We start from the raw sequence: 27,000 nt of genomic DNA on the forward strand, positions 1-27,000 counted from the left end.
AAGCGGCAACGCGCGGGTGGGGCCCACAACGGGGAGGGGGGGAATTAAAAGGGCAACAATCCCCAAAATTTTGATTTTTTTTGGGGCATCCTAAAAATTTTGGGGGTTCAAAAAGCGGAAAGAAATGTATTCTTGGGGTGAAATGAATTTATTTTGGGGAGGGAAATGGGATTTTGGGGACATTTAAATGGGATTTTGGGGAAAATGGAAGGGATTTTTGGGGAATTTTTGGGATTTTGGGGGGAATTTTTGGGATTTTGGGGTTTCCGGGGTTTTGGGTGCCCCAGGTTTTGGGGTGCCCCCTAGGCCTGCATCACCGGCCGCGATTTTTTGGCCTCCAAGGAAACCCCGGCCCCAGCAAAGCCGGTCCCGCCCTGGGGGGGAAAATGGGGTGAGGGAGGGACCCCAAAATGCGACAAATTCACCCCAAAAGTGACCTCAAATCCACCCCAGACCCTCCAAAATCCCCAAATTCCTCCCCAAATCCCCCCCAATCCTCCCCAGATACCCCAAAAATCCCCCAAACCCCCCCAAATTTACCCCAGAGCCCTCAAATCTCTCCAGATTTACCCCAAACACCCCAAATCTGCACAAATTTACCCCAGACACCCCCAAATCCACCCAAACCCCCCAAAATCCCCTCAAATCCTTTCAAACCCCCCCATAATCTCCCCCAGAGCCCCCCAAACCCTTCCAGAACCTCAAAATGCCCCAAAAATCTCCCAAATCCCCCCCAAATTCTCCAACCCCCCCCCAAATTTACCCCAAACCCCCCCAAAAGTTCCCGAAATTTACCCCAGACCCCCCAAAATTCCCCAAGTTTACCCCACCCCCCCCGGGCCCCCCCAAATCTCCCCAAATTTACCCCAAACCCCCCCAAAACACCCAAATTTACTCCAGACCCCCCCAAATCTCCCCAAATTTCCCCCAGACCCCCAAAATTCCCCAAATTTACCCCAAACCCCCAAAACCCCCCCAAATTTACCCCAAACCCCCCAAATTTACCCCAGAACCCCCTAAAATTCCCCAAATTTACCCCAGACCCCCCCAAATTTACCCCAAATCCCCCCTAAATTTCCCCAAATTCACCCCAAAATCTTTCCAAATTTACCCCAGACCCCACCAAAACCCCCAAATTTACCCCAAACCCCCCCAAATCTCTCCAAATTTACCCCAAACCCCGCCCCCCGTTGGCCCCGCCCCCCGTTGGCCCCGCCCCCACCCTCTGCAGCTCGATGACGTCATCGGCGCTAAGCTCCGCCCCACTCAGGGGGTCCCGCATGTCCGGCCGGACGAGGCGCTCGACGGCGGCCAGAGTGACCACTGAGCCCCTGTGGGGAGAGAGTGACCGTGAGTGACCGTGAGTGACCACTGAGTGACCACTGAGCCCCTGGGGGGAGAGAGTGACCGTGAGTGACCACTGAGTGACCACTGAGTGACCACTGAGCCCCTGGGGGGACAGAGTGACCGTGAGTGACCACTGAGTGACCACTGAGCCCCTGGGGGGAGAGAGTGACCGTGAGTGACCACTGAGTGACCACTGAGCCCCTGGGGGGAGAGAGTGACCGTGAGTGACCGTGAGTGACCACTGAGTGACCACTGAGCCCCTGGGGGGACAGAGTGACCGTGAGTGACCATGAGTGACCGCTGAGTGACCACTGAGCCCCTGGGTGGACAGAGTGACCGTGAGTGACCATGAGTGACCACTGAGTGACCATGAGTGACCACTGAGTGACCATGAGTGACCGTGAGTGACCATGAGTGACCAATGAGCCTCTGTATGGACACAGAGTGACCATGAGTGACCACTGAGTCACCATGAGTGACCATGAGTGACCACTGAGTCACCATGAGTGACCATTGATACCTCAGAGTGACCACTGAGTGACCACTGAGTGACCAGGAGTGACCATGAGTGACCACTGAGCCCCTGGATGGACAGAGAGTGACCATGAGTGACCATGAGTCACCATTGATACCTCAGAGTGACCGCTGAGTGACCACTGAGTGACCACTGACCCTCTGTGGGATGGACACAGAGACTGACCATTGATACCCCAGAGTGACCACTGAGCCATGGACAGATGGACAGAGTGACCACAGTGACCACTGAGCCCCTGGGGGACGGTTCCTGGTCACTCAGGGGTCAGTGTGGCGCTCACTGGTCAGTTTGAGGGGTCAGGGGTCACACAGAGGTCACTCACTGGTCAGGGGTCACACAGAGGTCACTCAGTGGTCAGTGGTCACTTTCAGGGGTCAGTCAGGGTCAGTGGTCAGTCAGTGGTCAATGAGTGGTCAGCGGTCACTCAGTGGTCACTGGTCAGTCAAGGGTCACTCGGCTATCAATGGTCAGTCAATGGTCACTCTGCTCACTGGTCAGTCAATGGTCACTCAGGGGATGTCAATGGTCACTCAGGGCTATCGGGGTCACTGGTCAGTGGTCACTCAGTGGTCACTCAGGGCTATCAATGGTCACTTGGGGGGTGTCAATGGTGAGTGGTCAGTCAGTGGTCACTCAGGGGGTGTCAATGGTCACTCAGGGCTATCAGGGGTCACTGGTCACTCATTGGTCAGTCATGATGGCCGGAGCACAGCACAGGGTGTTGCATTCCCCAGTGGATCCCCGGTCAGCGCACACGTAGCGGTCACTCAGGGCTATCAATGGTCAGTCAGTGGTCACTCAGGTCAGTCAGTGGTCACTCAGTGGTCACTCACGAGGGTCTCAGGACGGCACAGGGCGTTGCATTCCCCAGCGGGTCCCCGGTCAGCGCGCACACGTAGCGGTCACTCAGGGCTATCAATGGTCAGTCAATGGTCACTCAGGGCTATCAGTGGTCACTCAGTGGTCACTCACGATGGCCGGAGCACAGCACAGGGTGTTGCATTCCCCAGCGGATCGCCGGTCAGCGCGCACACGTAGCGGTCACTCAGGGCTATCAATGGTCAGTCAGGGGATGTCAATGCTCACTCAGATCAGTCAATGGTCACTCAGTGGTCACTCACGAGGGTCTCAGGACGGCACAGGGCGTGGCATTGCCCAGCGGGTCCCCGGTCAGCGCGCACACGTAGCGGTCACTCAGTGCTATCAATGGTCAGTCAGTGCTCACTCAGGGGGTGTCAATGGTCACTCAGGTCAGTCAGTGGTCAGTCAGTGGTCACTCACGATGGCCGGAGCACAGCACAGGGTGTTGCATTGCCCAGTGGATCCCCGGTCAGCGCGCACACGTAGCGGTCACTCAGGGGATGTCAATAGTCACTCAGGGCTATCAGGGGTCACTGGTCAGTGGTCGGTCAGTGGTCAGTGGTCACTCACGATGGCCGGAGCACAGCACACGGCGTGGCATTCCCCAGCGGGTCGCCGGTCAGCGCGCACACGTAGCGGTCACTCAGGGCTATCAATGGTCAGTCAGTGCTCACTCAGGGGGTGTCAATGGTCACTCAGGGCTATCAGTGGTCACTCAGGGTCACTCACGATGGCCGGAGCACAGCACACGGCGTTGCATTCCCCAAAGGATCGCCGGTCAGCGCGCACACGTAGCGGTCACTCAGGGCTATCAATGGTCAGTCAATGCTCACTCAGGGGATGTCAATGGTCACTCAGGGGGTGTCAGGGTCACTGGTCAGTGGTCACTCACGAGGGTCTCAGGACGGCACACGGTGTTGCATTCCCCAATGGGTCCCCGGTCAGCGCGCACACGTAGCGGTCACTCAGGGAGTATCAATGGTCACTCAGGTCAGTCAGTGGTCACTCATTGGTCACTCACGAGGGTCTCAGCACAGCACACGGCGTTGCGTTCCCCAATGGATCGCCGGTCAGCGCGCACACGTAGCGGTCACTCAGGGGGTGTCAATGCTCACTCAGGTCAGTCAGTGGTCACTCAGTGGTCACTCAGTGGTCACTCACGATGGCCGGAGCACAGCACACGGCGTGGCGTTCCCCAGCGGGTCGCCGGTCAGCGCGCACATGTAGCGGTCACTCAGGGCTATCAATGCTCACTCAGGGGATGTCAATGGTCACTCAGGTCAGTCAATGGTCACTCAGTGGTCACTCACGATGGCCGGAGCACAGCACACGGCGTTGCATTCCCCAAAGGATCCCCGGTCAGCGCGCACACGTAGCGGTCACTCGGCTCTCGCGCCAGCAGCTGCCCGGGGCTCAGGCCGGGCGTGGCCGGAGTGAAGTGGACGCTGACCAGCTGGGCCAGGCGCAGCTTCCGGCCGGACATGGGGCAGCGCACGCTGCGCTCCTGCGGACGGACGGACGGACGGACGGACACGGGGGGGGAAAGAGAGAGAAAAACAACAAAATCAGCCCCAAATTCACCAAAAAATGCAAAAATTTACCCCGAAAATTCACACCAAAACCAACAAAATTAACCCCAAAATTAACAAAAAATCACCAAAAAATCACCCCAAAAAAACCCCAAAATCACCCCAAAACTAGCAAAAAAATCATTCCAAAAATCACCCCAAAACCACCAAAATTAACCTGAAAATTAACCAAAAAAATCCAAAAATTTACCCTGAAAAATCCCAAAATCACCCCAAAACCACCAAAATTAACCCCAAAATTAACCCCAAAAAATTCTCCCCAAAAAATCCCCGAAAATTCTCCCCAAAACCACCAAAATCAACCCCAAAATTAACCCAAAAAATCCCAAAATTTACCCTGAAAATTCACCCCAAAACCACCAAAATTAACGTCAAAATTACTCCAAAAATCACCAAAAAATCACCCCAAAAATTCCTAAAATCACCCAAAAACCACCAAAAAAATCATTCCAAAAATCACCCCAAACCCACCAAAATTAACCCAAATTAACCCCAAATTTAACCCAAAAAATCCCCAAATTAACCCCAAAAATACACCCCAAAACCAAAATTAACCTGAAAATTATCCAAAAAAATCCAAAAATTTACCCTGAAAAATCCCAAAATCACCCCAAAACCACCAAAATTAACCCCAAAAAATCCCAAAATTTACCCCAAAAATTCACCCCAAAAAATCCCAAACTTTACCCTAAAACTTACCCCAAAAAATCTCAAAATTTACCCCAAAACCACCAAAATTAACCCCAAAATTACTCCAAAAATCACCAAAAAATCACCCCAAAACCACCAAAATTAACCCAAATTAACCCCAAAAAATCCTAAAATTTACCCCAAAAATTCACCCCAAAACCACCAAAATTAACCAAAACAAAAAATCCCCAAATTAACCCCAAAAAATCCCAAAATTTACCCCGAAAAGTCACCCCAAAATCACCCAAAAAATCACCCAAATAATCCCAAAATCATCCCAAAACCACCAAAATTAACCCCAAAATTACTCCAAAAATCACCAAAAAATCACCCCAAAAAAATCCCAAAATCATCCCAAATCACCCCAAAACCACAAAAAAATTTCCATAATCACCCCAAAACCACCAAAATTAACTCAAATTAACCCCAAAATTAACCCAAAAATCCCCAGATTTACCCCAAAAAATCACCCCAAAACCACCAAAATTAACCCCAAAATTAACAAAAAATCACCAAAAAATCACCCAAAAAAATCCCAAAATTACCCCAAAATCACCCCCAAAATTAACCCAAAAAATCCCAAAATTTACCCCGAAAAATCACCCCAAAACCACCAAAATTAACCCCAAAATTAACCCAAAAATCACCAAAAAATCACCCCAAAAAAAACCCAAAATCACCCCAAAACTAGCAAAAAAATCATTCCAAAAATCACCCCAAAACCACCAAAATTAACCTGAAAATTAACCCCAAATTTAACCCAAAAAATCCCCAAATTAACCCCAAAAATACACCCCAAAACCAAAATTAACCTGAAAATTAACCAAAAAAATCCAAAAATTTACCCTGAAAAATCCCAAAATCACCCCAAAACCACCAAAATTAACCCCAAAAAATCCCAAAATTTACCCCAAAAATTCACCCCAAAAAATCCCACTTTACCCCCAAAAATCTCAAAATTTACCCCAAAACCACCAAAATTAACCCCAAAATTAACAAAAAAATTCCCCAAATTAACCCCAAAAAATCACTCCAAAACCACCAAAATTAACCCCAAAAATCCCAAAATTTACCCCAAAATATCATCTCAAAACTACCAAAATTAACCCCCAAATTAACCAAAAAACCCCAAATTTACCCCAAAAATCATCCCAAATCCACCAAAATTAACCCCAAAAAATCCCCAAAATTCTCGCCAAAACCACCAAAATTAACCCCCAAATTAACTAAAAAAACCCCAAATTTACGCCAAAAAATCACCCCAAAACCACCAAAATTAACCCCAAAATTAACCCCAAAAAATCCCCAAAAATTCTCCCCAAAACCACCAAAATTAATCCCAAAATTAACCAAAAATATCCCCAAATTAACCCCAAAAAAAATCACCCCAAAACCACCAAAATTAACCCAAATTAACCCCAAAAAATCCTAAAATTTACCCCAAAAATTCACCCCAAAACCACCAAAATTAACCAAAAAAATCCCCAAATTAACCCCAAAAAATCCCAAAATTTACCCCGAAAATTCACCCCAAAACCACCAAAATTAACCCCAAAATTACTCCAAAAATCACCAAAAAATCACCCCAAAAAATCCCAAAATCATCCCAAATCACCCCAAAACCACAAAAAAATTTCCATAATCACTCCAAAACCACCAAAATTAACTCAAATTAACCCCAAAATTAACCCAAAAATCCCCAGATTTACCCCAAAAAATCACCCCAAAACCACCAAAATTAACCCCAAAATTAACAAAAAATCACAAAAAAATCACCCAAAAAAATCCCAAAATTACCCCCAAATCACCCCCAAAATTAACCCCAAAATCCCAAAATTTACCCCAAAAATTCACCCCAAAACCACCAAAATTAACCCAAATTAACCCCAAAAAATCCCCAAATTAAACCCAAAAAATCACCCCAAAATCCCAAATCCAACCCAGAGCCCCAGCCATGGTCATTGGTCACTCAGTGGTCACTCAGTGGTCAGTGGTCACTCAGTGGTCACTCACGGTCACTCTATGGTCAGTGGTCAGTGGTCACTCCTTGGTCACTCATTGGTTACTCAGAGATCAGTGGTCACTCAGTGGTCACTCCATGGTCACCCATTGGTCATTCAGTGGTCACAGCAGTCACTGGTCAGTGGTCGCTCAATGGTCACTCACTGGTCATTGGTCACCCATTGGTCACTCAGTGGTCACTCCATGGTCAGTGGTCACTCAGTGGTCACTCCATGGTCAGTGGTCACTCAGCAGTCATTGGTCACTCAGTGGTCATTGGTAAGTGGTTATTGGTCAGTGGTCACTTTGTGGTCACTCAATGGTCACCCAATGCTCATTGGTCACTCAGTGGTCACTCAGTGGTCACAGTGGTCACTCATGGTCACCCAGTGGTCTCTCAATGGTCTCTCATTGGTCACTCATTAGTCACTCAGTGGTCACTCAGTGGTCACTCAGTGGTCACTCATGGTCACTCATGGTCACTCAGTGGTCACTCAGTGGTCAGTGGTCACTCATGGTCACTCAGTGGTCACTCATGGTCACTCTATGGTCAGTGGTCACTCTCTGGTCATTGGTCACTCAGTGGTCACTCATTGGTCACTCAGGGTCACTCTATGGTCAGTGGTCACTCTATGGTCAGTGGTCACTCATTGGTCAGTGGTCACTCAGTGGTCACTCATGGTCACTCATGGTCACTCAGGGTCACTCAGTGGTCACTCAGCAGTCATTAGTCACTCGGTGGTCACTCAGTGGTCACTCATTGCTCACTCTATGGTCACTCTATGGTCAGTGGTCACTCATTGGTAACTCAGTGGTCAGTGGTCACTCAGTGGTCACTCAGTGGTCAGTGATCACTCAGTGGTCACTCAGTGGTCACTCATTGGTCAGTGGTCACTCAGTGGTCAGTGGTCACTGAGTGGTCAGTGGTCACTCACAGTCACTCACTGGTCACTCAGTGGTCACTCAGTGGTCACTCATTAGTCACTCAGTGGTCACTCTATGGTCAGTTGTCAGTGGTCGGTGGTCACTCAGTGGTCACTCAGTGGTCATTGGTCACTCATTGGTCACTCATTGATCACTCAGTGGTCATTGGTCACCCATTGGTCACTCACGGTCACTCAGTGGTCACTCATTGGTCACTCAGCAGTCAATGGTCACTCACTGGTCACTCTATGGTCATTGGTCAGTGGTCAGTGGTCAGTGGTCACCCATTGGTCACCCATTGGTCACTCATTGGTCACTCAGCAGTCAATGGTCACTCACTGGTCACTCTATGGTCATTGGTCAGTGGTCATTGGTCAGTGGTCACTCAGGGTCAGTGGTCATTGGTCACTCATTGGTCAGTGGTCATTGGTCACCCAGTGGTCACTCACGGGTCTCTGCAGGGTCTCGGCCGCGGCCTCGGGGGTCAGGGAGGGGATCCAGAAACTGGGGAGGGGTCCTGGGGAGCCTGGGGGGGGCACAAAATAAAACACCCAAAAATGGTCAAAAATATCCCAAAATACCAAAATATCCCTAAAAATATCCCAAAAATGTCCAAAAATATCCCAAAATAACCCCAAAATGTCCCAAAAATGTCCAACAATACCCAAAAATGGCCCAAAATCCCCTCCCAGAGCCCCCCAAACCCCCCAAACCAGCACTAACCCTCCCCCCCCAAATTACCCTCAAAATCCTCCCAGGACCCCCCAAATTCCCCCAAACCCCCCCAAAATCTCCCAAGACCCCTCAAAACCCCCCCAGACCGCCCCCAAATCCCTCCAGGACCCCCCCAAATCCTCTCAAACTCCCCAAAATCCCCCTCAAACCCCTCAAGACCCCCCCAAATCCCCCTCAAACCTCCCCAAAACTCCTCCAGACCCCCCCAAAACCCCCCCACACCATCCCAAAATCCCCTCTAATTCCCAAACCCCCCAAAACCCCTTCAGAGCCCCCCAAATCCCCCCAAATTCCTCCAGGACCCCCCCCAAATTCCATCCCAACCCCACTAAATCCCCCCAAATCCCCTCAAACCCTCCCAGATCCCCCCCAAAAACCCCTCAAACCCCCCCAAATCCCACAAACTTCATTCCAAACACCCCAAAATCCCCCCCAGGACCCCCCAACAAACCCAAAATCACCCCCCCAAAACCACCTAAAACCTCCCCAAACCCCCCAAAATCCCTCCCAAATCCCCCCCAAACCCCCCAAACTCCCCCCAAAACCACCTAAAACCCCCCAAACTCCCCCCAGACCCCCTGAAACCTCCCCAGACCCCCCAAAATCCCCAAACCCCCCCAAAATCCCCCCAATTCCCCCCAAAACCCCCCCAAACCCCTCCCAGACCCCCCAAACTCCCTCAAACCCCCCCCCCAAACCCCCCCAAATCCCCCCGGACCCCTCCCCATTTCCCCCTCACCGCTGCCCCCGGGGGTCTCTGCCCCCCCCTTGCCCAGGGGGGTCTCGGCCTCCAGGAACCCCCAAAATCCCCCCCAGACCCCCTCAAACCCCTCCAGAGCCCCCCAAACCAGCAATAAACCCCCCCCAAATTACCCTCAAAATCCCCCCAGGACCCCCTCAAACTCCCCCCAAATCCCCCAAACCCCTCCCAAGCCCCCCCAAACCCCCCCAGACCGCCCCCAAATCCCCCCAAAATCACCCCAGACTCCCTCAAACCCCTCCCAGACCCCCCAAAATCCCCCTCAAACCCCTCCAAAACCTCCCCAAATCCTCTCAAATCCCCCTCAAATCCCCCCCAAGCCCTCCCAGACTGCCCCCAAATCCCCCCCAGACTCCCCCAAACCCCTCCCAGACCCCCCAAAATCCCCCGAAATCCCCCCCAAACCCCTTCCAGACCCCCCTAAATCCCCTCAAACCTCCCCAAACCCCTCCCAGGATCGCCCAAATCCCCCCAGACCACCCCAAAATCCCCCCAAAACCCCTCCAGAGCCCCCCAAATCCCCCCAAACCAGCACTAAACCTCCCCAAATCCCCCCGGACCCCTCCCAGACCCCCCAAAACCCCCCAAAAACCCCCCCAAATCCCCCTCAAATCCCCCCAAACTCCATCCCAACCCCCCAAAATCCCCCTCAAACCCCTCCCAGGATCCCCCAGACGCCCCCCAAATCCCCCCCAGACCACCCCCAAATCCCCCCTCTAAACCTGCCCCAAACCCCCCAAAATCCCCCCAAACCCCCCCCGGACCCCCCCAAGCCCCCCAAAATCCCCTCAAACCCCCCCAAATCCTCTCAAATCCTCCCCAAATCCCCCCAGACCCCCCGGACCCCTCCCCATTTCCCCCTCACCGCTGCCCCCGGGGGTCTCTGCCCCCCTTGCCCAGGGGGGTCTCGGCCTCCAGGAACCCCCAAATCCCCCCCAAAACCACCCCAAATCCCCCCAAACCCCTCCCAGGATCGCCCAAATCCCCCCAGACACCCCAAAATCCCCTCTAGACCTGCCCCAAACCCCCCAAAATCCCTCCCAAATCCCACCCAAACACCCCCAACCCCCCCCCCAAATTCCTCCAGGACCCCCAAAATCCCCCCAAATGTCCCTCAAACTCCCCCAAACCCCTCCAGAGCCCCCCAAATTACCCTCAAACCCCCCAAACCCCCCCAAACCACCCCCAAATCCCCCCAGACTCCCTCAAACCCCTCCAAAACCCCCCAAAATCCTCTCAAATCCCCCAAAATCCCCCTCAAAGCCCTCCTAGACCCCCCAAAATCCCCCAAACCCATCAAGACCCCCCTGAAACCCCCCCAAACCCCTCCAAATCCCCCCAGACTCCCCAAATCTCCCTAAAACCCCTCAAAATCCCTCCAGACCCCCCAAAATCCCCCTCAAACCCCCCCAAATCCTCTCAAATCCTCCCAAACCCCCCCAGACCGCCCCAAATCCCTCCAGAGCCCCCCAAACTCCATCCCAATCCCCCAAAATCCCCCCAAAGCCCCCCAAAATCCTCCCCAAATCCCCCAGACCCCCCTAAAACCCCCCAAAATCCCTCCAGACCCCCCAAAATCCCCTCAAGCCTCCCCAAACCCCTCCCAGACTCCCCCAAAATCCCCCCAACCCCCCCAAATTCCACAACCTTCATTATAAACCCCCAAAATCCCCCCCAGACCCCCTCAAATCTCCCCAAAACCCCCCCAAATCCCTCCCAGACCCCCCCAGACTGCCCCCAAATCCCTCCAGGACCCCCCCAAATCCTCTCAAATCCCCCAAAATCCCCCCCAAAACCCCCAAATCCCCATCAAACTCCATCCCAAGCCCCCCAAAACCCCCCCAATCCCCCCAGACCCCCTCAAACCCCCCCAAATCCCCCAGACCCCTCCCCATTTCCCCCTCACCGCTGCCCCGGGGGTCTCGGTGCCCCCCTTGCCCAGGGGGGTCTCGGCCTCCAGGAACCCCCAAATCTCCCCAAAACCCCCCCAAAATCCCCCAAACCCCCACTGAACCCACCCAAATCCCCCTCAAAATCCCCCCAAAATTCTCTCTAGGACCCCCCCAAATCCCCATCAAACACCCCAAAATCCCCTCCCAAACCCCCAAATACCCTCCAGAGCCCCCCAAACCGGCACTAAACCCCCCCCTCCCCCAAATTACCCTCAAAATGCCCCCAGGACCCCCTCAAACCTCCCCAAATCCCCCCAAAATCTCCTCAAACCTCCCAAAATCCCTCCAGACCCCCCAAAATCCGTCCCAAACTCCATCCAAATCCTCCAAATCCCCCCAGACTCCTCAAACCCCTCCCAGACCCCCCAAAATCCCCCCAACCCCCCCAAATTCCACAACCTTCATTATAAACCCCCAAAATCCCCCCCAGACCCCCCGAAAACCCCCTCAAATCCCCCAGACCGCCCCCAAATCCCTCCAGGACCCCCCCAAATCCTCTCAAATCCCCCAAAATCCCCCCCAAAATCCCCAAATCCCCCAAACCCCCCCCAGACCCCCAGACCCCTCCCCATTTCCCCCTCACCGCTGCCCCCGGGGGTCTCGGTGCCCCCCTTGCCCAGGGGGGTCTCGGCCTCAGGAACCCCCAAAATCCCCCCCAGACCCCCTCAAACCCCTCCAGAGCCCCCAAACCAGCACTAAACCCCCCCCAAATTACCCTCAAAATCCCCCCAGGACCCCCTCAAACTCCCCCAAAATCCCCAAACCCCTCCCAGACTCCCTCAAACCCCTCCCAGACCCCCCAAATCCCCCTCAAACCCCTCCAAAATCCCCAAAATCCCCCCCAAACTCCATCCCAGACCCCCCAAAATCCCCCCCAACACCCCAAAATTCCACAACCTTCATTATAAACCCCCCAAAATCCCCCCCAGACCCTCTCAAATCTCCCCAAAACCCCCCCAAATCCCTCCCAGACCCCCCCAAAATCCCCTCAAATCCCCCCAAACCCCCCCAGACCGCCCCCAAAATCCCCCAGACCCCCCCAAATCCTCTCAAATCCTCCCCAAACCCCCCAGACCCCTCCCCATTTCCCCCTCACCGCTGCCCCCGGGGGTCTCGGTGCCCCCTTGCCCAGGGGGTCTCGGCCTCCAGGAACCCCCTCAGGGCTTTGGCCGCCCCCTCCCCGCTCTGCTGCTGCCGCTGCCGCCGCCGCTCGGCCCGCTGCCGTTCCAGGCCTGAAACGCAAATATCAACCCCAAAATCAACCCCAAAAACGGGCCTGGGACCCCCAAATCCATCCCCAAACACCCCCCAAAATGCACAAAAAATTCCGGGATTTTATCCCAAATTTCTGGGATTTTACGCCAAATTTTTGGGAATTTTTATCCCAAATTTCTGGGATTTTTAACACCAAATTCCTCAGTTTTACCTCAAATTTTGGGCTTTTTTATCCCAAATTTCTGGGAATTTACCCCAGATTTTTGGGATTTTTTATCCCAAATTCCACAGTTTTACCCTAAATTTCTGGCATTTTTTATCCCAAATTTCTGGGAATTTTTACCCAAAATTTTTGGATTTTTATCTGAACCTTCTGGGATATTACACCAAATTTCTGGACGCTTTTTACCCTGAATTTCTCTGTTTTACCCCAAAATCCTCAATTTTTCACCCCAACGTTCTTGGATTTTACACCAAATTTTTGGGATTTTTTATCCCAAATTTCTGGGATTTTACCCCAATTTTTGGGATTTTTTTTTACCCCCAATTCCTGCCCCTGCTGCCGTTCCCAGGCCTGAAATCCCGAATATCAACCCCAAAAACGAGCCTGGGACCCCCAAATCCATCCCCAAAATCCACAAAAAATTCCGGGATTTTATCCCAAATTTCTGGGATTTTACGCCAAATTTTTGGGATTTTTTACCCCAAATTTCTGGGAATTTTTACTCCAAATAAATGGGATTTTACAACAATTTTTGGGAATTTTTTCATCCCAAATTTTTGTATTTTTTATCCCAAATTCAACAGTTTTACCCCAATTTTTGGGATTTTTTTTTACCCCCAATTCCTGCCCCTGCTGCCGTTCCCAGGCCTGAAATCCTGAATATCAAACCCAAAAATGGCACAGGGACCCCCAAATCCATCCCCAAACACCCCCCAAAAGCCACAAAAAATTCCGGGGTTTTAGCCCAAATTTCTGGGATTTTACGCCAAATTTTTGGGATTTTTCATCCCAAATTTTTGGATTTTTTATCCCAAACTCCTCAGTTTTACCCCAAATTTTTGGCATTTTTTATCCCAAATTTTTGGGATTTTTTATCCCAAATTTCTGGCATTTTTAACCCCAAATTCCACAGTTGTGCCCCAAATTTTTGGCATTTTTTTATCCCAAATTTTTGGATTTTTTATCCCAAATTCCACAGTTTTACCCCAAATTTTTGGGATTTTTTATCCCAAATTTTTGGGATTTTTTATCCCAAATTTTTGGATTTTTTATCCCAAATTCCTCAGTTTTACCTTAAATTTCTGTGATTTTTTAGCCCAAGTTTCTGGGAATTTACCACAAAATTTCTGGGATTTTACACCAATTTTTGGGATTTTTTATCCCAAATTTCTGGGATTTTACCCCAATTTTTGGGATTTTTTTTTACCCCCAATTCCTGCCCCTGCTGCCACTCCCAGGCCTGAAATGCAAATATGAACCCCAAAAATGGGCCAGGGAGCCCCAAATGCATCCCCAAACCCACTGCCAAAATCTGCAAAAAATTCCAGGATTTTAGCCCAAATTTCTGGGATTTTACGCCAATTTTTTGGGATTTTTTATCCCAAATTTCTGGGATTTTTAACCCCATATTCCTCAGTTTTACCTTAAATTTATGGGATTTTTTATCTCAAATTCTGGGATTTTTTACCCCATATTTCTGGGAATTTTTACTCCAAATTCTGGGGTTTTACTCCAAATTAATGGGATTTTATCCTGGAACTTCTGGGATTTTACGCCAAATTTTTGGGATTTTTTAATCCCAAATTTCTGGGATTTTTAACCCCAAATTCCACAGTTTTACCCCAAATTTTTGGGATTTTTTATCCCAAATTAATGGCATGTTACCCACAAAATTTCTGGGATTTTACCCCAAATTTTTGGGATTTTTTTTTACCCCCAATTCCTGCCCCTGCTGCCGTTCCCAGGCCTGAAACCCCAAAATCAACCCCAAAAACGGGCCTGGGACCCCCAAATCCATCCCCAAAATCCACAAAAAATTCCAGGATTTTAGCCCAAATTTTTGGGATTTTTTATTCTAAATTTTTGGGATTTTTAAGTTCAAATTCCTCAGTTTTACCCCAAATTTTTGGGATTTTTTTATCCCAAATTCCTCAGTTTTACCCTATATTTTGCGGGTTTTTACCCCAAATTTTTGGGATTTTTTATCCCAAATTTCTGGGAATTTACCACAAAATTTCTGGGATTTTACCCCAAATTTTTGGGATTTTTTATCCCAAATTTTTGGATTTTTTATCCCAAATTCCTCAGTTTTACCTTAAATTTCTGTGATTTTTTAGCCCAAATTTCTGGGAATTTACCACAAAATTTCTGGGATTTTACACCAAATTTTGGGATTTTTTATCCCAAATTTCTGGGATTTTATCCCAATTTTTGGGATTTTTTTTTACCCCCAATTCCTGTCCCTGCTGCCGCTCCCAGGCCTGAAATCCCGAATATCAAACCCAAAAACGGGCCTGGGACCCCCTCAGGGACCCCCAAATCCATCCCCAAACACCCCCCAAAAGCCACAAAAAATTCCGGGATTTTATCCCATATTTTGGAGATTTTACGCCAAATTTTTGGGATTTTTTATCCCAAATTCCTCAGTTTTACACCAAATTTTTGGGGTTTTTCATCCCAAATTTCTGGCATTTTTTATCCCAAATTTTTGGGATTTTTTATCCCAAATTAATGGCATGTTACCCACAAAATTTCTGGGATTTTACCCCAATTTTTGGGATTTTTTTTACCCCCAATTCCTGCCCCTGCTGCCGTTCCCAGGCCTGAAACGCAAATATCAACCCCAAAAACGGCCCAGGGACCCCCTCAGGGACCCCCAAATCCATCCCCAAACACCCCCCAAAAGCCACAAAAAATTCCAGGATTTTATCCCAATTTTTTGGGATTTTTTATCCCAAATTTCTGGGAATTTACCAGAAAATTTTTGGGATTTTTTATCCCAAATTTCTGGCATTTTTAACCCCAAATTCCTCAGTTTTACCTTAAATTTATGGGATTTTTTATCTCAAATTTTTTTTAACCCCAAATTCCTCAGTTTTACCTTAAATTTATGGGATTTTTTATCTCAAATTTCTGGGAATTTACCACAAAATTTCTGGGATTTTACGCCAAATTTTGGGATTTTTTACCCCAAATTTCTGGGATTTTACCCCAATTTTTGGGATTTTTTTTTACCCCCAATTCCTGCCCCCGCTGCCGTTCCCAGGCCTGAAATGCAAATATCAACCCCAAAAACGGGCCTGGGACCCCCCCAGGGACCCCCAAATCCATCCCCAAAAGCCACAAAAAATTCCAGGATTTTAGCTAAAATTTTTGGGATTTTACGCCAAATTTTTGGGATTTTTTATCCCAAATTTCTGGGAATTTACCACAAAATTTCTGGAATTTTACCCCAAAATTTTGGGGTTTTTTATCCCAAATTTCTGGGAACTTATCACAAAATTTCTGGGATTTTACCCCAATTTTTGGGATTTTTTTTTTACCCCCAATTCCTGCCCCTGCTGCCGCTCCCAGGCCTGAAATCCCAAATATCAACCCCAAAAATGGCTCAGGGACCCCCAAATCCATCCCCAAACACCCCCCAAAAGCCACAAAAAATTCCGGGATTTTATCCCAAAATTCTGGGATTTTGCGCCAAATTTTTGGGATTTTTTATCCCAAATTTTTGGATTTTTTATCCCAAATTCCACAGTTTTACCCCAAATTTTTGGCATTTTTTATCCCAAATTTTTGGGATTTTTTAACCCTAAATTTCTGGCATTTTTTATCCCAAATTTCTGGGAATTTTTACCCAAAATTTTTGGATTTTTAATCTGAACCTTCTGGGATATTACACCAAATTTCTGGACGCTTTTTACCCTGAATTTCTCTGTTTTACCCCAAAATCCTCAATTTTTCACCCCAACATTCTTGGATTTTACACCAAATTTTTGGGAATTTTCATCCAAAATTTCTGGGATTTTACCCCAATTTTTGGGATTTTTTTTTACCCCCCATTTCCTGCCCCTGCTGCCGTTCCCAGGCCTGAAACCCCAAAATCAACCCCAAAAACGGGCCTGGGACCCCCAAATCCATCCCCAAACACCCCCCAAAAGCCACAAAAAATTCCGGGATTTTACCCCAAAATTCTGGGATTTTACCCCAATTTTTGGGATTTTTTTATCCCAAATTCCTCAGTTTTACCCGATATTTTGCGGGTTTTTACCCCAGATTTTTGGGATTTTTTATCCCAATTTTCTGGGAGTTTACCACAAAATTTCTGGGATTTTACCCCAAATTTCTGGGATTTTTTATCCCAAATTTTTGGATTTTTTATCCCAAATTCCACAGTTTTACCCCAAATTTTTGGCATTTTTTATCCCAAGTTTTTGGGATTTTTTATCCCAAATTTTTGGATTTTTTGTCCCAAATTCCACAGTTTTACCCCAAATTTTTGGGATTTTTTATCCCAAATTTCTGAGAATTTACCACAAAATTTCTGGAATTTTACCCCAAATTTTTGGGATTTTTTTATCCCAAATTTCCGGGAATTTACCACAGAATTTCTGGAATTTTACCCCAAATTTTTGGGATTTTTTTTTACCCCCAATTCCTGCCCTTGCTGCCGTTCCCAGGCCTGAAACCCCAAAATCAACCCCAAAAATGGGCCTGGGACCCCCTCAGGGACCCCCAAATCCATCCCCAAACACCCCCCAAAAGCCACAAAAAATTCCGGGATTTTATCCCATATTTTGGAGATTTTACGCCAAATTTTTGGGATTTTTTATCCCAAATTCCTCAGTTTTACACCAAATTTTTGGGGTTTTTCATCCCAAATTTCTGGCATTTTTTATCCCAAATTTTTGGGATTTTTTATCCCAAATTAATGGCATGTTACCCACAAAATTTCTGGGATTCTACCCCAAAGTTTTGGGATTTTTTTATCCCAAATTCCTCAGTTTTACCCTATATTTTGCGGGTTTTTACCCCAAATTTTTGGGATTTTTTTATCCCAAATTTTTGGGATTTTTTTTATCCCAAATTAATGGGATGTTACCCACAAAATTTCTGGGATTTTAGCCCAATTTTTTGGGATTTTTTTACCCCCAATTCCTGCCCCTGCTGCCGTTCCCAGGCCTGAAATGCAAATATCAACCCCAAAAATGGCACAGGGACCCCCAAATCCATCCCCAAAATCCACAAAAAATTCCAGGATTTTAGCCCAAATTAATGGGATTTTACGCCAAATTTTTGGGATTTTTTATCCTAAATTTTTGGGATTTTTAAGCCCAAATTCCTCAGTTTTACCCCAAATTTTTGGGATTTTTTTATCCCAAATTCCTCAGTTTTACCCTGTATTTTGCGGGTTTTTACCCCAAATTTTTGGGATTTTTTATCCCAAATTTCTGGGAATTTACCACAAAATTTCTGGGATTTTACCCCAAATTTTGGGATTTTTTATCCCAAATTTCTGGGATTTTACCCCAATTTTTGGGATTTTTTTTTTTACCCCCAATTCCTGCCCCTGCTGCCGTTCCCAGGCCTGAAATGCAAATATGAACCCCAAAAATGGGCCAGGGAGCCCCAAATCCATCCCCAAACCCACTGCCAAAATCTGCAAAAAATTCCAGGATTTTAGCCCAAATTTCTGGGATTTTACGCCAAATTTTTGGGATTTTTTATCCCAAATTCCTCAGTTTTACACCAAATTTTTGGGATTTTTTATCCCAAATTTTTGGGATTTTTTTATCCCAAATTTTCTGGGAACGTACCACAAAATTTCATGGATTTCACACTAAATTTTTGGGACTTTTTATCCTAAATTTCTGGGATTTTTAACCCCAAATTCCACAGTTTTACCCCAAATTTTTGGGATTTTTTATCCCAAATTTCCGAGATTTTTAACCCCAAATTCCTCAGTTTTACCCCAAATTTCTGGGATTTTTAAATCCCAAATTTCTGGGAATTTTTACTCCAAATTTCTGGGATTTTATCCAAAATTTCTGGATTTTTAATCTGAAACTTCCGGGATTTTACACCAAATTTCTGGAATTTTTTGACCCTGAATTTCTCTGTTTTACCCCAAAATCCTCAATTTTTCACCCCAAATTTTTGGGATTTTACCCCCAAACCCACAGCCAAAATCTGCAAAAAATTCCAGGATTTTAGCCCAAATTTCTGGGATTTTACACCAAATTTTTGGGATTTTTTAATCCCAAATTCCTCATTTTTACCTCAAATTTCTGTGATTTTTTTAGGCAAAATTTCTGGGATTTTTCACCCCAAATTCCAGAGCTTTACTCCAAATTTCTGTATTTTTTATATTAAATTTCTGGGGATTTTTTACTCCAAATTTTCTCAATTTTATCCCAAATTTCTGGGATTATTTTACCCCAAATTCCAGGACTTTGTCCCAAAATTCTGATGGTTTTTATTCCCAAATTTTTGTGATTTTATCACAAATTTTTAAGAATTATTTCCAAAATTTCTGAGACTTTTTTACCAAATACCTGGGATTTTTTAACCCAAATTTGGAGGTTTTATCCCAAAATTCCGTGGATTTTTTTACCCCAAATTTTTGGATTTTTTTCCTCCAAATTCCTCAGTTTTAGCTCAAAATTCTGGGATGTTTTACCCAAATTTCTGGGATTTTTTTATTCCAAATTCCAAGATTTTACCCCAAATTTCTGGGATTTTACATCCTCAATTCTCCAAGTTTTACTCCAAATTTCTGAGGATTTTTATCCTGAATTTTTAGGATTTTGACCCTAAATTTCTGGGAGTTTTAATCCCAAAATTCTGAGGGTTTTTTTTTTTACCTCAGAATTTTGAGGTATTTTTGGGAGATTTTTGGGGGATTTTTCAGGGGATTTTTGTGGGGTTTTTTGGAGGATTTGGGGAATTTTTTGATGCATTTTTGGGGGATTTTGGGGCATTTTTGGGGGGATTTTTCAAGGACTTTTTAGGTTTTTTTGGGGTATTTTTGAATTATTTTCAGAGTATTTTTGGGAGGTTTTGGGGGTATTTTTGGGAGATTTTTTATGAAATTTTTAAAAGGTTTTTGAGGTATTTTTTGGGGATTTTTCAGGGGATTTTTGTGGGTTTTTTTGGAGGATTTGGGGAATTTTTGGATGCATTTTTGGGAGATTTTTGGGGGGATTTGGGGAAATTTTGGGGGGATTTTTCAAGGATTTTGGGGGGTTTTTTGGGGTATTTTTGGGAGATTTTGGGGGTATTTTTGAAGTATTTTCAGAGATTTTTGGGAGGTTTTTGGGGGTATTTTTGGGAGGCTTTTTGTGAAACTTTTGAGAGGTTTTTGAGGTGTTTTTGGGGGATTTTTCAGGGGATTTTTGTGGGGTTTTTTGGAGGATTTGGGGAAATTTTTTGATGCATTTTTGTGGTATTTTTGGGAGATTTTGGGGGGGATTTGGGGGCATTTTTGGGGGTATTTTTGAAGGATTTTTTGGGGTTTTTTTTGGTTTTTTGGTGGTATTTTTGAAGTATTTTCAGAGTATTTTTGGGAGGTTTTGGGAGGATTTTTGTAAAATTTTTAAAAGGTTTTTGAGGTATTTTTGGGGGGATTTTCCAGGGGATTTTTGTGGGTTTTTTGGAGGATTTGGGGAAATTTTTGATGCATTTTGGGGCAATTTTTCAAGGATTTTTTGGTGCTTTTTTTGGGAAATTTTGGGGGTATTTTTGAAGTATTTTCAGAGTATTTTTGGAAGGTTTTGGGAGGATTTTTGTGAAATTTTTAAAAGGTTTTTGAGGCATTTTTGGGGGATTTTCCAGGGGATTTTTGTGGGGTTTTTTGGAGGATTTGGGGAAATTTTTGGATGCATTTTTGGGAAATTTTGGGGCATTTTGGGGGGGATTTTTCAAGGACTTTTTGGGGTTTTTTTGGGGTATTTTTGAAGTATTTTCAGAGTATTTTTGGGAGGTTTTGGGGGTATTTTTGGGAGATTTTTGTGAAATTTTTGAAAGGTTTTTGGGGGAGTTTTGTGGGTTTTTTTGGAGGATTTGGGGAAATTTTTGGATGCATTTTTGGGGTATTTTTGGGAGATTTTTTTGGGATTTTTGTGGTATTTTTGGGAAATTTTGGGGGTATTTTTGAAGTATTTTCAGAGTATTTTTGGGGGGTTTTGAGACGATTTTTGGGAGATTTTTGTGACGTTTTTAAAAGGTTTTTGAGGTATTTTTGGGGGATTTTTCAGGGGATTTTGTGGGGTTCTTTGGGGGGGATTTGGGGAAATTTTTGGATGCATTTTTGGGGTATTTTTGGGAGATTTTTGGGGGGATTTGGGGAAATTTTGGGGGGATTTTTCAAGGACTTTTGGGGGTTTTTTTGGGGTATTTTTGAAGTATTTTTGGGAGGTTTTGGGGGTACGTTTGGGAGGATTTTTGTGAAATTTTAAAAAGGTTTTTGAGATATTTTTGGAAGCTTTTTGGGGTTTTTTTCAGGGGATATTTGTGGTTTTTTTGGAGGATTTGGGGAATTTTTTGATGCATTTTTGGATGCATTTTTGGGAGATTTTTTGGAGGATTTAGGGGCATTTTTGGGGGGATTTTTGAGGGATTTTTTGGGGGCTTTTTGTGGTATTTTTGGGAAATTTTGGGGGTATTTTTGAAGTATTTTCAGAGATTTTTGGGAGGCTTTTTGTGACATTTTTGAGAGGTTTTTGAGGTACTTTTGGGGGATTTTTCAGGGGATTTTTGTGGTTTTTTTGGAGGATTTGGGGAAATTTTTGGATGCATTTTTGGGAGATTTTTGGGGGGATTTGGGGAAATTTTGGGGGGATTTTTCAAGGATGTTTGGGGGGTTTTTTGGGGTATTTTTGGGAGATTTTGGGGGTATTTTTGAAGTATTTTCAGAGATTTTTGGGAGGTTTTGGGAGTATTTTTGGGAGGCTTTTTGTGAAACTTTTGAGAGGTTTTTGAGGTGTTTTTGAGGGATTTTTCAGGGGATTTTTGTGGTTTTTTTAGATGCATTTCTGGGATATTTTTGGGAGATTTTTGGGGGGATTTAGGGACATTTTTGGGGGTGATTTTTGAAGGATGTTTTGTGGTATTTTTGGGAAATTTTGGGGGTATTTTTGAAGCATTTTCAGAGTATTTTTGGGCGGCTTTTTGTGAAATTTTAAAAAAGTTTTTGGGTATTTTTGGAAGCTTTTTGGGGGATTTTTCAGGGCATTTTTGTGGGGTTTTTGGAGGATTTGGGGAAATTTTTTGATGCATTTTTGGGGGGATTTTGAAGGATTTTTTGGAGGGTTTTTTATGTTTTTTGGTGGCATTTTTGTGAAATTTTGGGGGTATTTTTGAAGTATCTTCAGAGTATTTTTGGAAGGTTTCGGGGTATTTTTAGGGGATTTTTCAGGGGATTTTTGTGGGTTTTTTTTGGAGGATTTGGGGGAATTTTTGATGCATTTTTGGGGTGTTTTTGGGAGATTTTTGGGGTTCTCACCTTGGTCTCTCGGGCGATTTTGGTTTTCTGGTGCAGCAGGTAACTCACGATGGCCTCGCGCTCGTACAGGAACCCATCAGGGCTGGGGGCAGAAATTGGGGACCCCAAAATGATTTGGGGCACCCCAAAATTATTTAGGGTCAGGTGAATAAAAAACATGAAATTTTGGGGTGTTTGGAGCATTTTTGGGGTGTTTTGGGGGGTTTTTAGGGGATTTTTGGTGAATTTTGGGGCTGTTTTTAGGGGATTTTGGTACAGGAACCTGTCGGGGCTGGGGGAGAAATTGGGGGACCCCAAAATGATTTGGGGGCACCCCAAAATTATTTAGGGTCAGGGGGATAAAAACATGAAATTTTGAGGGGATTTCTGGGTTTTTTGGGGTGTTTTGGGGGGTTTTAAGGGGATTTTGGGGGGATTTTTGGGGCTGTTTTTAGGGGATTTTGCTACAGGAACCCGTCGGGGCTGGGGGAGAAATTGGGGAACCCCAAAATGATTTGGGGCACCCCAAAATTATTTAGGGTCAGGTGAATAAAAAACATGAAATTTTGGGGGGTTTGGAGCATTTTTGGGGGGTTTTGGGTGGTTTTAAGGGGATTTTGGGGGGATTTTTGGGGTGTTTTGGTGAATTTTTGGGGCTGTTTTTAGGGGATTTTGGTACAGGAACCCGTTGGGGTTGGGGGAGAAATTGGTGGACCCCAAAATGATTTGGGGCACCCCAAAATTATTTGGGGTCAGGAGAATAAAACCATGAAATTTTGAGGGGATTTCTGGGTTTTTTGGGGTGTTTTGGGGGGTTTTAAGGGGATTTTGGGGGGATTTTTGGGGCTGTTTTTAGGGGATTTTGGTACAGGAACCCATCGGGGTTGGGGGAGAAATTCAGGACCCCAAAATGATTTGGGGGCACCCCAAAATTATTTGGGGTCAGGGGAATAAAAACCATGAAATTTTGGGGGGTTTGGAGCATTTTTGGGGGGTTTTGGGTGGTTTTAAGGGGATTTTGGGGGGATTTTTGGGCTGTTTTTAGGGGATTTTGGTACAGGAACCCGTCGGGGTTGGGGGAGAAATTGGGGACCCCAAAATGATTTGGGGCACCCCAAAATTATTTGGGGTCAGGGGAATAAAACCATGAAATTTTGAGGGGATTTCTGGGTTTTTTGGGGTAGTTTGGGGGGTTTTTTGGGGTGGGTTTGGAGATTTTTGGGGTGGTTTTGGGGGATTTTTGGGGGCTGGTTTTGGGGTCTTTTGTGAGGTGCTTTTGGGGGATTTTTGAGTTTTTTTGGGGTGGTTTTGGGGCAGTTTTTGGGGTCCTGAGGGGATTTTAGGGCTGATTTTAGGACAGGTTTTGGGGAGGTTTTTGGGGTGATCTTGGGCTGGTTTTGGGGCTGGTTTTGAGAGGTGTTTGGGGTATTTTTAGGGTGGTTTTGGGGCTTTTTTAGGCTGTTTTGGGGATATTTTTCTGGGTACTTTGGGCTGGTTTTGGGGCTGTTTTTTATGTGATTTTGGGGTATTTTTGGGGTGGTTTTGGGGCAGTTTTGAGAGGTTTTTGGGGTGGTTTTGGGGCTTTTTTAGGCTGTTTTGGGGAAATTTTTTTGGGTACTTTGGGCTGGTTTTGGGGCTGTTTTTTATGTGGTTTTGGGGAGGTTTTTGGGGTATTTTTAGGGTGGTTTTGGGGCTTTTTTAGGCTGTTTTGGGGAGGTTTTTGGGGTATTTTTAGGGCGGTTTTGTGGCCTTTTAGGGCTGTTTTGGGGATATTTTTCTGGGTGCTTTGGGCTGGTTTTGGGGTGGTTTTTAGGGCTGGTTTTGGGGCATTTTGGGGATATTTTTTGGGTATTTTGGGGCTGTTTTCTGGGTATTTTTCTGGGTATTTTGGGGCAGTTTTTAGGTGGCTTTGTGGGGATTTTGAGGAATATTTTGGGGCAGTGTTTGGGATGTGTTGTGGGGATTTTTGTGGGCAATTTCGGGCACTTTTGGGGTGGTTTTGGGGCTGTTTTTGGGGTCCTGAGGGGATTTTAGGGTTGATTTTAGGTCAGGTTTTGGGGTGGTTTTTGGGGTATTTTTGGGGCTGTTTTTGAGAGGTTTTTGGGGTATTTTTGGGGTGGTTTTGGGGCAGTTTTGAGACGGTTTTTGGGGTGGTTTTGGGGTTTTTTAGGGCTGTTTTGGGGATATTTTTCTGGGTGCTTTGGGCTGGTTTTGGGGTGGTTTTTAGGGCTGGTTTTGGGGCATTTTGGGGATATTTTTCTGGGTATTTTGGGGCTGTTTTCTGGGTATTTTTCTGAGTATTTTGGGGCAGTTTTTCGGTGGCTTTGTGGGGATTTTGAAGAATATTTTGGGGCAGTTTTTGGGATGTGTTGTGGGGATTTTTGTGGGTAATTTCGGGCTCTTTTGAGGTGCTTTTGAGGCTGTTTTGGGGTGGTTTTGGGGCAGTTTTTGGGGTCCTGAGGGGATTTTAGGGTTGATTTTAGGACAGGTTTTGGGGAGGTTTTTGGGGTGATCTTGGGCTGGTTTTGGGGCTGGTTTTGAGAGGTTTTTGGGGTATTTTTGGGGTGGTTTTGGGGCAGTTTTGAGACGGTTTTTGGGGTGGTTTTGGGGTTTTTTAGGGCTGTTTTGGGGATATTTTTCTGGGTACTTTGGGCTGGTTTTGGGGTGGTTTTTAGGGCTGGTTTTGGGGCATTTTGGGGCTGTTTCTGGGTATTTTTCTGGGTATTTGGGGGCTGGTTTTTGGGTATTTTTCTGAGTATTTTGGGGCAGTTTTTCGGTGGCTTTGTGGGGATTTTGATGAATATTTTGGGGCAGATTTTAGGTTGTTTGTGAGTAGTTTTGGGCAGATTTTGGGGTTAGTTTGTGGGTATTTTGGGGCAGTTTTTGGGGATGTTTTGTGGGGATTTTTGTGGGTAATTTCGGGTGCTTTTGAGGTATTTTTGTGGACATTTGGGGGTATTTCTGTGGCAGTTTTGGGGGTATTTTTGAGAATATTTTGGGGCAATTTTGGGAGTATTTTTGGGGTATTTTGGGGCTGTTTTGTGGATATTTTTTGGGGCACTTCGAGTACATATAGGACACGTTTTATAGGCATTTTTGTGGGTATTTCTGGGCTATTTTGGGGTTATTTTTGTGGGTATTGGGGGCTATTTTAGAGATATTTTTGAGGCTATTTTGGGGCTGCTTTGGGGCATATTTTGGGGCTGTCCTGCAGGAATTTTGGGGCATTTTAGGCTCTTGTGTGGGTATTTTTAGGGATATTTTAGGGCTGTTCCAGGAGTATTTTTGTGGGTATTTCCAGGCTGGTTTTGGGGATACATTTATGGGTATTTTGGGGGTATTTCTGTGGGTGTTTTGGGGTTATTTTGGGGGTGTTTTCGTGGGTATTTCAGGGTTGTTTTAGGGGTATTTTGGGGCTGTTTTGGGGTTATTTTCATGGGTATTTCGGGGCTGTTTCTGGGTTATTTTTATGGGTATTTGGGGGCTGTTTTGGGGCTATTTTGGGGCTGTCTTTGGACAATTTTATGGGTATTTTAGGGCGGTTTTGGGGCCATTAAAAGGGTATTTTAGTGGGTATTTTGAAGACGTATAGGACCTGAATTATAGGTATTTTTGAGAGTATTTCAGGGCTGTTTTGGGGATTTTTTCGTGGCTATTTCGGGGCTCACTCACGTCACCACGGGGTCCCGGCAGGGCTGCAGGGAAAGGCAGCAGCAATCGAAATCCTTGATGGCGTCACGCCCCACCCGCACCCGCTGCGTGCCGTAACCCGAGGCGGCTGGCAGGGACACAAAGGCACAATCGTCACCTCCCGTGCGCGTCCCCAAAGCCCCCGAACCCCTCCCGGTGCCGGGCGCCACCTGTGTCCTTCTTCCTCTCGTGGTAGCTGTACACGGCCCCCGCCGTGCAGTTCTTGCCGTGCCGCGTCATGGCCGCGCCTCAGCAGCTCCGGGACGCCCCTGGAGGGATGGAGAGAAGAATTTAAAGGGGTTCCGGGAGGTTTTTGGAGGAATTTTTGAGGATTTTTGGGGTTTTTTAGGGGTTTGGGAGCGCGGGTCCCTCACGGTAGGTCCGCAACGGAAAGCGGAAGTGGCGAACCGGAAGTGCGCCGGGTAAAAGGGTCCGGGTGGGAGCAGCGTTTTGGTTCCGCCCTCCCTGTTTCTCAGCTCCCAGTTCGCACCAGTTCCGCCCAGTGGGTCTCAGCAGCTTAGCCACGCCCCCTCCGTGCAGTTCCAAGCCACACCCCTATAGAGAGAAAGCCCCGCCTCTTTTCATTCTATAGGCAGAGCACAGCCACGCCCTAACCCCGCCCCTTCCCTATGGAACATTTCTGGCCCCGCCCCTAAGAGCTCCCGCCACTGTCTGGCCACGCCCCCTCCCCCATATATGGAGTCTGTCAACCACGCCCCTTTATTACCTATAGACACTGGTTCGCTCCGCCCCCTCAGCGCTCCTGCTTCGTGTGGCCACGCCTCTTTTCCATATATGGGGCGCTTGTTCCCGCCCCTTTGATCGCCCATTGAAGCGGTTTGGCCCCGCCCCTAAGAGCTGCCGCCAGCGTCTAACCACGCCCCTTTTCCATATATGGAGGCGTTTAACTCCGCCGTTTAATCGCCTATAGAAACAGCTTGGCCCCGCCCCTAAGGGCTCCCGCCAGCGTTTAACCCCGCCCCTTTTCCATATATGGATGTGTCGAACCCCGCCCTTTTGTCCCAGCTTGGTCCCGCCCCCTCAGCGCTCTCTCTCCACTGTGACCACGCCCATTTTCCATATATGGGAGCGACTAACCCCGCCTTTTAATCGCCGCGTGGCCCCGCCCCCTCAGCGCTCCCGCCACTGCATGGCCACGCCCATTTGCCCATTTACGGCCGCGCTCGGCCCCGCCCCTTTCCCCCTCACAGACATTGTCTCC

General features: G+C 46.7%; 1 protein-coding gene across 9 annotated transcripts; it reads right to left on the bottom strand.

Moving 5' to 3' along the window:
- Positions 1 to 132: 132 nt before the first annotated feature.
- Positions 133 to 26,332, bottom strand: NOSIP (nitric oxide synthase interacting protein). 9 transcript variants are annotated; one of them, XM_074531692.1, is made up of 11 exons: positions 26,187 to 26,332; positions 25,949 to 26,047; positions 25,761 to 25,866; positions 22,110 to 22,191; positions 15,078 to 15,093; positions 12,538 to 12,611; positions 11,978 to 12,026; positions 8,397 to 8,473; positions 4,054 to 4,247; positions 1,223 to 1,331; positions 133 to 374 (listed from the first exon to the last, which is right to left on the bottom strand). In XM_074531692.1, the coding sequence occupies exons 2-11, from the start codon at positions 26,016 to 26,018 to the stop codon at positions 303 to 305; spliced, it is 849 nt and encodes a 282-aa protein (XP_074387793.1). In that variant the 5' UTR covers positions 26,019 to 26,047; positions 26,187 to 26,332; the 3' UTR covers positions 133 to 302. The 9 variants fall into 9 exon arrangements, with proteins under 9 accessions (XP_074387793.1, XP_074387792.1, XP_074387790.1 ...); XM_074531691.1 differs by having other exon boundaries at positions 26,153 to 26,309; XM_074531689.1 differs by lacking the exon at positions 26,187 to 26,332 and adding an exon at positions 3,314 to 3,358 and having other exon boundaries at positions 4,099 to 4,247; positions 25,949 to 26,180.
- Between the last annotated feature and the right edge of the window lie 668 nt (positions 26,333 to 27,000).

This window comes from Zonotrichia albicollis, chromosome 38, assembly GCF_047830755.1.
Source record: "Zonotrichia albicollis isolate bZonAlb1 chromosome 38, bZonAlb1.hap1, whole genome shotgun sequence".
Taxonomy (NCBI): Eukaryota; Metazoa; Chordata; class Aves; order Passeriformes; family Passerellidae; genus Zonotrichia; species Zonotrichia albicollis.

Coding starts and splice junctions, on each gene's coding strand:
- NOSIP (XM_074531692.1), bottom strand. CDS start 26,018: ATGACGCGGCACGGCAAGAACTGCACGGCGGGGGCCGTGTACAGCTAC. Junction 25,867..25,948: donor CGAGAGGAAGAAGGACACAG/GTGGCGCCCGGC, acceptor TGTCCCTGCCAG/CCGCCTCGGGTTACGGCACG. Junction 375..1,222: donor ACGTCATCGAGCTGCAGAGG/GTGGGGGCGGGG, acceptor TTTCCCCCCCAG/GGCGGGACCGGCTTTGCTGG.